This window comes from Orycteropus afer, unplaced genomic scaffold (assembly GCF_000298275.1).
Source record: "Orycteropus afer afer isolate SDZICR_OR568_19922 unplaced genomic scaffold, OryAfe1.0 scaffold00015, whole genome shotgun sequence".
Taxonomy (NCBI): domain Eukaryota; kingdom Metazoa; phylum Chordata; class Mammalia; order Tubulidentata; family Orycteropodidae; genus Orycteropus; species Orycteropus afer.
The window spans coordinates 18,672,725-18,686,344 of record NW_006921602.1 but is presented as its reverse complement, the minus strand read 5'-3'; the positions used below and the strand labels follow the sequence as shown (position 1 = coordinate 18,686,344).

At 40.5% G+C, this 13,620-nt stretch overlaps 1 protein-coding gene across 1 annotated transcript in view; it reads left to right on the top strand.

Annotated features, from left to right (window-relative positions):
• FAM81A (family with sequence similarity 81 member A) overlaps positions 1–13,620 on the top strand; it is a 73,740-nt gene that overhangs the window by 25,550 nt on the left and 34,570 nt on the right. The window contains exon 3 of the mRNA XM_007958342.2: positions 215–333. Within this exon, the coding sequence (XP_007956533.1) occupies positions 215–333 (119 nt within the window). The remainder of the gene's footprint in view (positions 1–214; positions 334–13,620) is intronic.

Here is a 13,620-nt window from a genome sequence, read left to right as displayed (position 1 = left end):
GAGACAAAGTATATGTGAACTGCTGTATGAAAAGTGAATTTACTCTGTAAATCTTCACCCAAATCCTAATTAAAAAAATAAATAAATAAAAATAAAAAGGAGCCTTTATTTTAAAAAATGAGCTAAATCTTCTTCTTTTTTCCAAGCATATAAAATGCTTTTGTGACAGCATGTAAATCCTCAAATGATTCTCTATGTTTTTTTGTGCTGCCAGGTACTCCAGGAGCAGATCCGTGCCCGGGACAACATTAGCTACGGAACTAATTCTGCCTTAAAGACTCTGGAGATGAGACAGCTTTCCGGTTTGGGAGATCTTCGAGGAAGAGTAGCGAGGTAAGTGTTCAAATGTTGGGGACTCTGTCCTTAATATAATTTTTTCCTACCAGTACTGACTGCTCTGATAGGGACCACAATAGAAGGTCCTGGATTGAGTGAGAGAAAAATAGGGAACAAAACTCAAAATCATAAAAAAGACCAGACTTACTGGTTTGATAGAGACTGATGGAACCCCCAAGACTGTGACTCTTAGACACCCTTCAAACCTGGCCTGAACTTGCCCCTGTGACTCAACTTTCAGTTGAACAATAGACCGGCCTATAAGGTGAACAACAATACCAGGGAGGTATGTACTCCTTAGAACAATCAACCATATGAGATCAAAAGGGCAGCATTTGCCCAGGTATAAAGCTCAGAAGGTAGAAAGGGGCAGGAAAGAATTCAAATGCTGTTGTTTTTGTTGTTGTTGTTGTTGTTGTTAAGTGCCGTCGAGTCGTTTCCGACTCATAGCGACCCCATGCACAGCAGAACGAAACACTGCCCGATCCCGCGCCAGCCCCACAATCCCTGCTATACTCGAGCCCATCATCGCAGCCACTGTATCAATCCATCTCGTTGAAGGCCTCCCCCTCTTTCGTCGACCCTCCACCCTACCAAGCATGACATCCTTCTCCAGGGAATGGTCCCTTCTTACAACATGACCAAAATAGGTGAGATGAAGTCTGGCCATTCTTGCTTCCAAGGAGCATTCTGGCTGCACTTCCTCCAGGACAGATCTGTTAGTTCTTTTAGCAGTCCACGGTACTTTCAGCATTCTTCGCCAATTAGGTGCTGTCAAGTCAGCTCTGACTCATAGCAACCCTGTATACAACAGAACGAAACACTGCCTGGCCCTACACTATCCTCACAATCTTTGCTATACCTGAGCCCATCATTGCAGCCACTGTGTCAATCCATCTCATTGTAGGTCCTCCCTTTTTTCACTGACCCTCCACTTTACCAAGCATGATATCCTTCTTCAGTGAACGGTCCCTTCTAACAACATGATCAAAGTAGGTGAGATGAAGTCTGGCCATTCTTGCTTCCAAGGAGCATTCCAGCTGCACTTGCTTCCAGGACAGATTTATTCATTTTCTGGCAATCCATGGTACTTTCAGTACTCTTTGTCAACACCACAACTCAAAAGCATCAACTCTTCTTGGGTTTTCCTTATTCATTGTCCAGCTTTCACATGCACATGAGGCAATTGAAAATACCATGGCTTGGGTTAGGGGCACCTTAGTCTTTGAGGTGACATGTTTACTCTTCAGCGAGTAAAAAAGAGGTCTTTTGCAGCAGATTTGCCCAGTGCAATATGACTTCTGATTTATTGACTTCTGCTTCCATGGGTGTTGAATGTGGATCCAATATGAAGTCCTTGACAAATGGAAACGGTAAACACAGGGAGGAAGTGGGAAGAGTGTTGCTACATTGTGGGGATTGTAGTCAATGTCACAAAACATAATGTGTATGAATTGTTGAAGGGAAAACCAGTTTGCTCTGTAAACTTTCACTGAAATCACAAAAATTAAAAAAAAAAAAAGACTTTTTCATAAATTCCATTTTAGTGGGAAATATGTTCATGAAATCACAAGTAAATTCTTTGCATTCTTTTAGTATATTCCCTCCTTTGTCCATAAAATGTAGCAATAGAAGTTAAACCTGATTGTGAGCATGCCATCGTTTCTTGTGTTTCTGCAATTTGAGTTGTCTTTATGGAAGGAAATGGTGGGCAAATTTAGCTGACCTGTGTAATTTAACAGAGCCATGTGCCTCTTAAATCCAGTAATAGAAAATTGGGACTTATATTTTATGTGTCTTTTTTTATTATTTATTTTTCTAGTAATTCATCTTTATTTTCTTTTCTTCAAATATCTGACCCATGATAGATCAGAATTTTTTTAAAATGGGTTTTTCAGCTCAGATAGTTTGAGAAGTGCTGTTTTAGCCCCTTACTACTCAAAGTATGGTCCTCAGACCAGTAATACAAAAACGAAAGCAAATCAATTGCCATAGAGTCAATTCAGACTCCCAGTGATCCCATGTAACCCCGTGTATTACAGAGTAGAATTGTGCTCTATCCAGTTTTTAGGGCTATGAGCTTTCAAGTGCTTGACCATTTGAGCCACCCGAACCAACACCAAACCCACTGGCATTGAGAACAGAGCTGCCTCATAGGTTTTCCCAGGCTGTAAATCCTTATGGAAGCAGACTGTAGAGTGATTGGTCATTTCGAACTGCTGACCTTTTGGTTAGCAGCCAAATGCTTTAACCATTATGCCATCAGAGCTCATAGGGCCATCTAGAAAGTCCTGAAATATTTTTTTTTTTAAAAAAAACCAACAGATCTTTCAGCTTAGGTAGTTTGAGAAGTGCTGTTCTAGCCCCTCACTATTCAAAGTGGTGTCCCCAGACCAACTACACCTAAGAGCTGGTTAGACATGTGCAACCTGGGCCCCAATCAACTAGAACTATTGATTAAAAACCAAACCAAACTCATGCCATTGGGTTGATTGCAACTCATAGCAACCCCCACTGGGCTTCTGAGGTGGTAAATCTGTACAGAAGTAGATTGCCCCATCTTCCTTTCACGGAGTGGCTGGTGGCTTTGAACTGCCAACCTTATGGTTAGCAGTCAAATGTTTTAGGCACTGCACCACCAGACCTCCTTAGAACTATTCATTAGAACCTGCATTTTAACAAGACCCCTGGTTTCGTGTGCATTATTAATGTTTGAGAAGGCCCGCACAAGGACTGTGTCTAGGATTACTTTCAACTAGCTGGAACAAGGTTGTCCAAAGTTTTTTATGAGTCTCTTCTGCCCTCTGCTGCTATTAAGAGCCACACATATGAATATTCCCCTACATGGAAGCTGTGGAGTGAGTTGGCTGATTTGGGTCAGGTTAAGGTGAAAATGAGGGAGCTCTGGTAGCACAGTGGCTAAAGACACTTGCCTGCTAACCAGACGGCTGGCGGTTCAAACCCACCAGCTACTCCTCAGAAGGAAGGTCGGGCAATCCTACTTCCATAGTGATACTGCCTCGGAAGCCCAAGGAGGGGTTGCTATGAGTCAGGGCTGACTCGACGGCACATAATAACAACAACAACAACAAAGGTGAAAATGAAGGCGGTTTGTGAGGGGTGGGAATGGAAGAAAAGAACAAGGACCTGCAGAGTCCAAGGCCACTTTGGAGCCTTAGAGGATTTAAGTGTTAAGGCGTATTCATGGAGACAACACAGGAAGGTCCTTGAATGCAAGCGTGTGTGTTTGGATCTGCTGTGTAAAAATTAGTCTGAAAGCAGAAGGCAGTGTGGCTTGAATAGGTAGCTCTGGTGGTGCAGTGCTTAAGATATTCATCTGCTAATCAAAAGGTTCAAACCCAACAGCTGCTCTGCAGAAGAAAGATGAGGCAGTCTGTTTTGTAAAGATTTACAGCCTTGGAAATCCTATGGGGGAAGTTCTACTCTGTCCTACAGGGTTGCTATGAGTTGAATCAATTTGATGGCAGTGGGTTTGGTTTTTTCTTTTGGTGTGGATTGAATGGCTGGCTGGCTGGCCACTCCCCATCCAGGTTTTCTTTCCTCATAAGAATGAACTCCAATCAGTATAACCTTGATCACAGACACCTGCTGGCCTTTGCAGCCGCTTCCTCACTTCTCTCTCCCCTTGTACTATACCTTTTGGCCGTGATCACCTACTTCTTATTCCTGAATAGTCCATGCTTTCCTACTTCTGTGCCTTTGCACATGCTGTTCTTATAGTTAGAATGCCTTTCTTTCCCCTTTCCATTATAACTTCTATAAGCAATTGCCCATGAGCAGATTGTGACTCATGGCAACGTCATATGTGTCAGAATAGAACTATGCTGCAGAGGGTCTTCAATTGCGGATTTTTGGGAAGTACATCATCAGGCCTTTCTTCAGAGGTGCCTCTGGGTAGATTCAAACCTCTGACTTTCCAGTTAGCAGATGTGTATGTTAACTGTTTGTACCACCTTCAAAGTTCAGCTTAGATGTCACTTCCTCTGGCACACCTTTACTAACACCCCGCTGCCCTAAGCTCCCCTAGCACTCTTTGCTCTATTAAGCCATCTATTGTTTTCTTCACTCTGTCTTCATGTCTTGGGTGGGTACCATGTCTAATTTATTTCTGTGGCTTCAGTGCCTGGAACAGTCTCTGGAAAATGTTAGGTACTCAATAAGTGTTTGTTTGCATGAATTAATAATCTAGAAAACCACTGTAACAGGACTGAAAAATCATGAATCTTTATTTGTGGCATTTGGCTTAAAAGAAATCCCAGCTCTCTTATAACTCTCAAGGAGCCCTGGTGACACAAAGGAAGAGCTTGGCTGCTAATCAAAAGGTTGGCATTTTGAACCCACTCAGAGGCTTTGTGGGAGAAAGACCTGGCAATCTGCTTCCATAAATATTGCAGCTAAAAAAATCTTATTGGCAGTTTTACTTTGTCACTGTGAATCAGAATTGACTTAATAGCACCCAACAACAACATTATAACTCTCAAAACAGGAAGACCTTAGAAGAACGTCAGAGCAACAGGCAGAATAGGGACTTCAGGGGAACTTTGAGGATCTTCATAGCCACTTTAGTTGCAGGTGAAGATTAAAGTAATATATATAAGAGGTATAGTGCAATGCATGCACTTGAGTGAGCATGTAATAAAGTTATTACTATCTCAATGACAACAGCAGTGAAATTATCCTCATGATACTGGTTCTAATTACAAAATGGAGAAATTATTTTGAAATGTGTTCAGGAGTTAAAACTTTTCTTCTGAGCTCTGGTGGTGTAGTAGTTAAGGCATTTGGCTGCTAACCAAAAGGTCAATGGTTTGAAACCACCAGTTGCTCCATGGAAGAAAGATGAGGTGGTCTGCTTCTGCAAAGATTTACAGCTTTGGAAACAATGGGAGTCGCTTTGAGTTGGAAACAACTGGATGGCAGTGAGTGTGCCTTTTTTGGTTTTTCTCTACCCAATTTGTTCTTCCCTTATAACAAATATTTTAAATCTAAAACCATTAATTTTTTTTATGAGTACCACATATTTTTGCTTTCTTTTCTGACTATATTTATCTTTCTCCTGGAATGCTCATGAGACTTTGATTGTTGAAACTCATGTAAAATTAAAAAAAAAAAAAAAAAAAGGTAGAGTTGTGTCTTTCTTACATTGATTATGTAATTAAATTGAAAGTTATAAACTTTTTAAGTGATATTTTAAGTAACTAGGATGCTATATTATTTAATGTTTCATTTTATAGTTTTTATGGATCCATTGGTGACATTAAAAAAACAAAGCCATTGTCATCAAGTCAATTCTGACTCATAGCAGCCCTATAGGACAGGGCAGAACTGCCTCACAGGGTTTTCAAGGCTATGCTCTTAGAAATAGACCGCCACATCTTTCTCCTGAGGAGTGGCTGGTATGTTTCAGTTAGCAGCCAACTGCATAACCACTGTGCCCAAGGTCCCTTATGGGTGATATAATTGATAGGAAATCAGGTCCTGATACTCCTTCTGTAGATACAGCTCAGAAGAGCAAAGGCAAGTTTTCCAAAGAGGTAAGAGACATACTTACATCCTGGCCTTAAACAAAAAAAAAAAAAAACAAAAAAAAAACCCAAACCTACTGCCATCGAGTCTATTGCAAAGCACAGTGACCCTGTATTACAGAGTACAACGGCCTTATAAGGTTTCCAAAGCTGTAAGTCTTTACGGAAGCAGACTGCCTCATCTTTATCCCATAGAGCAGCTGGTGAGTTCTAACTGCTCACCTTTAGGTTAGTAGCTGAATGCTTTAACACTGAACCACCAGAGCACCTATCCTGACCTTAAACTAATTCAAACTCACTGCTGTTGAGTCAATTCCAACTCATAATGACCCCTCCTTGGGTTTCAGAGGCGGAATTTCTACGGAAGTAGATTGCCCAGTCTTCCTTCCAAGGAGTGGCTGATCCTGACCTTATTGTTATGTGCAGTCTAGTTGGACCCAACTTATAGCGACCCCTCCTTAGGTTTCCAAGGAGGAATTACTATGGAAGAAGATTGCCCAACCTTCCTTCATGACCTTGTTGTTGTTGTGTTGTTAAGTGCCATTGAGTCATCTCCAACTCATAGCGAGCCTATACATAGCAGAACGAAACACTGCCTGGTCCTGAGCCGGCTCCACGATTCTTATTACACTTGAGCCCATTCCCACTGCCACCACGTTGAGGGCCTTCCTCTCTTTTGGCGACCGTCCACCTTACCAAGCATGACATCCTTCTCCAAGGAATGGTCCCTTCTGACAACATGACCAAAGTATGTGAAACGGTATCTGGCCATTCTCACCTCCAAGAAGCATTCTGGCTGCACCTCCTCCAGGACAGACCTGTTAGTTCTTTTAGCAGTCCACAGTACTCTCAGCATACTTTGCCAACACCACAGCTCAAAAGCATCAACTCTTCTTCGGTCTTCCTTATTCATTGTCCAGCTCTCACATGCATGTGAGGCGATTGAAAATACCATGGCTTGTGTGAGGCGCACCGTAGTCCTCAAGGAGACATCCTTGCTCTTCAGCACATGAAAGAGGTCCTTTGAAGCTGATTTGCCCAATGCTATATGTCGTCGGATGTCTTGACTGCTGCTTCCATTGGCGTTGATTGTAGAACCAAGCAATGTGAAGTCTTTGACAATTTCAGTCTTTTTTCCATATGTCTTCATGCTGCTTATAGGTCCAGTTGTGAGAATTTTTTTCTTTATATTGAGATGTAATACATACTGCAGACTGTATTCTTCAATCTTCATCAGTAAGTACTTCAAGTCATCCTCACTTTCAGCAAGCAAAGTTGTGTCGTCAGCGTACTGCAGGTTGTTAATGATTCTTCCTCCAATCCTGATACCACATTCTTCTTCATATAGTCCAGCTTCTCAGATTATTTGCTCAGCATAAAGATTGAGTAGTATGGTGAAAGGATGCAACCCTGACACACTCCTTTCTTGATTTTAAACCAATGTTCTCTTTTTCTGTTTGAACGACATCTTCCTGGTCTATGTACAGGTTCCTCATGAGTACAATTAAGTGTTCTGGAATTCCCATTCTTCTCAGTGTTATCCACAATTTGTTATGATCCACACAATCAAATGCTTTTACATAGTCAACAAAACACAAGTAAACATCTTTCTGGTATTCTTTACTTTAAGCCAAGATCCATCTGACATCAGCATTGATATCTCTCATTCCACGCCTCTTCTGAATCGAGCCTGCACCTCTGGAAGTTCTCTGTCAATATAGTGCTGCAACTCTTTTTGAATTATCTTCAGTGAGATTTTACTTGCATGCGATATTAATGATATTGTTCGATAATTTCCCCATTCTATGGGATCACCTTTCTTTGGAATGAGTACAATATGGATCTCTTCCAGTCAGTTGGCCAGGTAGCTGTCTTCCAAACTCTTGGCATAACTGAGTGAGTGTCTCTAGTGGGGCATCTGTATGTTGAAACATCTCAATGGGTGTTCCATCAATCCCGGAGCCTTGTTCTTCGCCAATTCCCTCAGTGTAGTTTCAACCTCTTCCCTCAATACCATTGGTTCTTGAACATATGCCACCTCCTGAAATATATGAAGATTGACCAGTTCTTTTTGGTATAATGACTCTATGTTCCTTCCATCTTCTTTTGATGCTTCCTTCATCATTCAGTATTTTGCCCATAGAATCTTTTAATATTGCAACTTGAGGCTTAAATTTTTTCTTCAGTTCTTTCAGCTTGAGAAATGGTGAGTGTGTTCTTCCCTTTTGTTTTTCTAATTCCACGTCTTTGGACAGTTCATTATAGTAATTGGATTTGTCTGCTCGAGCTGCTCTTTGAACTCTTTTCAGCTCTTTTATCCTGTCATTTCTTCCATTTGCTTTAGCTACTCTCCGCTCAAGGGCAAGTTTCAGAGTCTATTCTGACATCCATTTTGGTCTTTTCTTTCTTTCTCGTATTTTAATGATCTCTTGCTTTCTTCACGGATGATGCTCTTGATGTCATCCCACAATTCTTCTGGTTTTCGGTCACTGGCGTTCAATGCATCAAATCTGTTCTTTAGATGGTCTCTAAATTCAGGAGGGATATATTCGAGGTCATATTTTGGCTCTCATGGACTTATTTTAATTGTTTTCAACGTCAAGTTGAACTTGCATATGAGCAGTTGATGGTCTGTTTCACAATCAGCTCCTAGCCTTGTTTTGGCTGAAGATATTGAGCTTTTCCATTGCCTCTTGCTACAGATGTAGTCAATATGATCCCTGTGTACTCCAAGTGGTGAAGTCCACGTGTATAGCCACCCTTTGTGTGGTTGAAAAAAGATATATGCAATGAACAAGTCATTGGTCTTGCAAAATTCTATCATGTGATCTTCAGCATTATTTCTGTCACCAAGACCAAATTTTCCAACTACTGTGATTCTTCTTTGTTTCCAACTTTTGCCTTCCAGTCACCAATGATAAGCAACATATCTTGATTGCATGTTTGGTCAATTTCAGACTGCAGAAGTTGATAAAAATCTTCAATTTCCTCATCTTTTGCTTTGGTGGTTGATGCATAAATTTGAATAATAGTCATATTAACTGGTCTTCCTTGTAGGCATATGATATTATCCTATCATTGACAGCATTGTACTTCAGGACAGATCCTGAAACATCTTTTGTGATGATGAATGCCACCCTATTCCTCTTCAAATTGCCATTCGCAGCATAGTAGATCATATGGTTGTATGATTCAAAATGGCTAAAACCCCTCCATTCCAGCTCACTAATGCCGAGTATATCAATCTTTATGTGTTCCATTTCATTTTTGACAACTTCCAATTTTCCTAGATTCATATTCTTACATTCCATGTTCCAATTATTATTGGACGTTTGTAGCTGTTTCTCCTCAATTTGAGTCATGTCATGTCAGCATATGGAGGTCCTGAAAGACTTACTTTATCCATATCATTAAGGTTGGTTCGACTCTAATGTGGCAGCTCTTTCCCAGTCCTATTTTGAGTGCCTTCTAACCCAAGGGGGTAGTCTTCCTGCACTGTGTTGGACAATATTTCCAAGCTATTCATAAAGTTGCCCAGTAATGTATCAGACAGTGTTTCTCTGCTATTCATAAGGTTTTTTCCCTGACCAATTTTTGAGAAGTGGGTGGCCTCCTCCTTCTTCCTAGTTTGTGTTAGTCTGTAAGCTGCGTTGAAACCTGTGCACCATGTGCAACTCTGCTGGCATCTGAAACACCAGCAGCACAGCCTCAAGCATCACAACAATGTACAAGCCTCAAGGGATGACAAACTGACAGACAAATTTGTCTCCCTTAGCTGTTGGAAACCTCTGCACCCTCCCCTTACCTAATTCCTACCTGAAACCTGCCACTCTGTGGTCCCCAGCCACTCCCGACTTTAGCACACCCTAAATGGGACTTTCTCAGAGAGTCTCCTGTTGCTCCTAAAAAGGAGCTCAGAGTTAAGCTTTCTTACTCCCATTCGAACATTTGGCCATTATCTGACCTGTCATCTTCATTTTTCCAAGACTCAGTGGCCATTTATTCTTTTCTCTCTGAGGTTAGTTTGTATGATGTCAGAGCCTTAAGGGGAGAAATATCTTTGTGTAGAGGTAGGTGTGCAAGTCCCTTCTGGTACTTATGGGGAATTGGAGTCCCTTCATGAAGCTGGCACAATGACCCTGAAGCCCCAAGAGAGATTCATGATAGGTTCATCCTTCCTTCCTTCCTTTTTTATAACAGATTTATTGAGATTGTAATTCACATATCCCAAATTTTACCTCCTGAAAGTGTGTAATTGAATGGACTTTAGTACATTCAGAGTTGTGTAACTATAATCATAAATTTTAGAACATTGTCATTATTCCAGAAAGAAACCCTGTGCTCATTACTGATCACTTCTTTCCAACACCATCTTACCTAGGCAACCACCAGTCTTTTTTGTCCTGTGGATTTGCCTGTTCTGAACATTTCATATAAATAGAGTCATATAATATGTGGTCTTTTGTGACTGGCTTCTTTCACTTAGCATAGTGCTTTCAATGTTCATCCATTTTGTAGCATATATTAGTACTTCATTTCTTTTTATAGCTGAATAGTATCCCATTCAGAAGGAAGACTGGGTAGTCTACTTCCATAAAGATTTACTACCTCAGAAACCCAATGGGGGTTGCTATGAGTCAGAATCGACTTGATGGTGTGAGTTTGGTTTTTTTAGTATTCCATTGTATGTATTTTCCCCATTTTGTTTATCCATTCATCTATTGATGAACATTTGCTTCCTTTTTTTCAGCTATTAATGAATAATGCTACTATGAACATCTATATACAGATTTTTGTGTAGATATATATTTTTATTTCCTTTGGGCATATACTTAGGAGTAGAATTGCTGGGTCATATGGTAACTCTATGTTTGACCTTTTGAGGAACTGACAGACAATTTTTCAAAGTAATTGCACCATTTTTCATTCTTATTAGCAGTGTGTGAAGGTTCCAGTTTCTCCATATCATTCCCAACACTTATTATTTGCCTTTTTTTATAGCCATCCTAGGGGATGTTAACTGGTAACTTCTTATAGTTATGATTTTCATTTGCCTGATGGCTAGTGATTTTGAGCATCTTTCCAAGGGCTTGCTGGTCATTTGTATATGTTCTTGGAAGAAATGTATATACAGATCCTTTGCTCATTTTCAAATTTGTTTATTTGTATTGTTACTATTGAGCTGTAGGAATCTGATGTATTCCAGATACAAGTCCCTTATCAGATACATGATTTGCAAATATTTTCTTCCATTTTGTAGGTTTTCACTTTTCTTGATGGTATCCTTTTAAGCACAAAATTTATAGTTTTAATATTGGCCAATTTATTTTATTGTTTGTGCTTTTGATGTTATATCTAAGAAACCATTGCCTAATTCAAGGTCTTGATGTTTTACTCCTCTATCTTCTTTTAAGAGTTTCATCTGTTACATTTTAGTCTTTGAAGGGAGTTAGCAGGGATACTTAAGTTTGTTATCATTAATGAATGAATGAGACTTTAGTTGGGAGGGATGGAGAAAATGAAGAGTATTTGGGCAAGAAATTGAGTACTCTTTTTTTTTTTTTCAAAGAAACTTAAGTCTGTGTATCTCTTAGACCTTTAGAAGCTGACTTGGCTATTGGTTGTGTGAGTCAAAAATTCAGAGAAGTGGCCAGGGCTGGAGAAGTAAATCTGGGAGATACTGGCATAAGGATGGTGTATTGCTTATTGTTGTTGTTAAGTGCCCTCGAGTTGGACCTGACTCATCACAACCCCTCCTTGGATTTCCAAGGCAGTTATCATTATGGAAGTGGATTGCCCAACCTTCCTTCCGAGGAGTGGCTGTTGGGTTTGAACCACCAGTCTTTTGGTTAGCAGTCAAGTGCCTTTGGCCCTATGCTACCAGAGCTCCTAGTATATTGCTTAGGGAGAGAATTAAATAGAGAGGAGGGCTAATATCTGACTGCTAAGCAACAACTAACTAGGCAAACACCTATAGAATGAGGACTCAGTGGAAGAGTCTGAGAAGGCATGGGCAGAGAGCAAGGAAGCAAACATAGGAGAATGATGTCTTTGAAACCGTAAGGAAGGAAGGTTGTCTGCATCATATATTGCTGATGAAGTTAAGAAAGATGATCATAAAAAAATATTTTTGGGATTTATCAAAATAGAGGTAAATCTTAGTTAGCTTTGAAGAGTGATTTGAGAGGTTGTCAAGTGTCTTAAGTACCTAGTGCTGCTATAGCAAACATACCACAATTGGATGGCTTTTACAAACTGAGAAATTTTTTCTCACAGTTTATGAGGCTAGAAGTCTGAATTCAGGGTACTTGCTCTAGGGGAAGGCTTTCTCTCCCTGTTGGCTCTAGAGGAAGGCCCCTGTCTCCTTTCAGAATCTGTGAACCCTGCATTTCTTGGAGATCTCCATGTGTCTTGGCATCAATCTTTCCCTGGGTCCAGGAGGTTGTCAGTTCAGGGACCTCAGGTCCAAAGGACATGCTCTGTTCCCAGTTCTTCTTTCTAGGTGGTACTAACATTCTCTCCTTCTCTGCTCACTTCTCTCTTCTTTTATCCCTTATAAGATAAAAGGTGATACAGGCTATGCCCCAGAGAAACTCTCCTCACATCAGATTACGGCTGTGACCTGAGTAAGGGTTTTGTATTCCATCCTAATCCCCTTACAGCTGATTGGCAGATTATATCAGATCACATCATGAGGGGTGATTACTTCATTACATAATTGCCAAACAACTGAGAATCATGGCCCAACCAAGTTGCCACATTTTTTGGGGGATATAATTCAATCCATGACATTAAGGAAAAAAGATAAATTGCTGCATGTTGAAGAGGGAATGGAAAATGAAAAAGTGGAGGCAGAGAGTTTAGGGAATTTGAAAATATTGGCTTTAGGGTTGCAGAGAAGTGGGAGGGGTGGCTGGAGGGGGAAGTAGGGTTAGGTAGGTGAGAGCATGTCTATATGTTGATGGAAATGACCCAAACGAAAGGAGTGAGGTTCTGGAGAGGATGAGATGGGATGAGTTCCAGGGCACACGTGGAAGAATTATCTAAAAGGGAGGAAGAACTTACTCCATTGAAACAAAAAGGAAGAAGGGGAAGATGAATAAAGATGTGGGCATGATGGTGGCAAAATTAGAGAGCTTGTTTTGATGGTTTCTCTTTTCTCACAGAAATATGAAAGACAGTTATGGATGAGGAGGCTTGAAGAGAGAGGAATACATTGTGAAGTAGATATTTCAAGTAATGGAAAAGAGAGCTTCCTACAGAAACAGGAGAATTGCCAAAAGTGTTGTGGGATTATTTAAGACTATAAATTTAAATGAAACTCAGCAGCTCAGTTGCCAGATTTTCTTTAGTAACAAGCCATCCATCCTATGCCAGAATAAGAACAAGAAAACCATAGAATAAATCAGTGAATACCTTAAATTAGTCTACCATTAAGGTTGATGTTTACTAACAGCTCTTAAGGGCTTCATGTATGTATATACAATAATTATTGTTTAGGCCCATGTGGAAAATGAGCAGCTGAGCTAATGTTTTAAATGGCATTGCCTTTGGTATGCTATGCTATCATGTCACAAGCTGTCAGAGAAGTTCTGCTTAAGCATGTTGCCCAAGTCATGCTTGGGCTAGACTGTTGGGATTCTTCTAATGGACTTCTGGCTGTGTCATTTTATCACCAATGGGATTGCCTAGCAGTAAAATCACTCAGTGACCTGATGCCCATAACCATGAATGTACC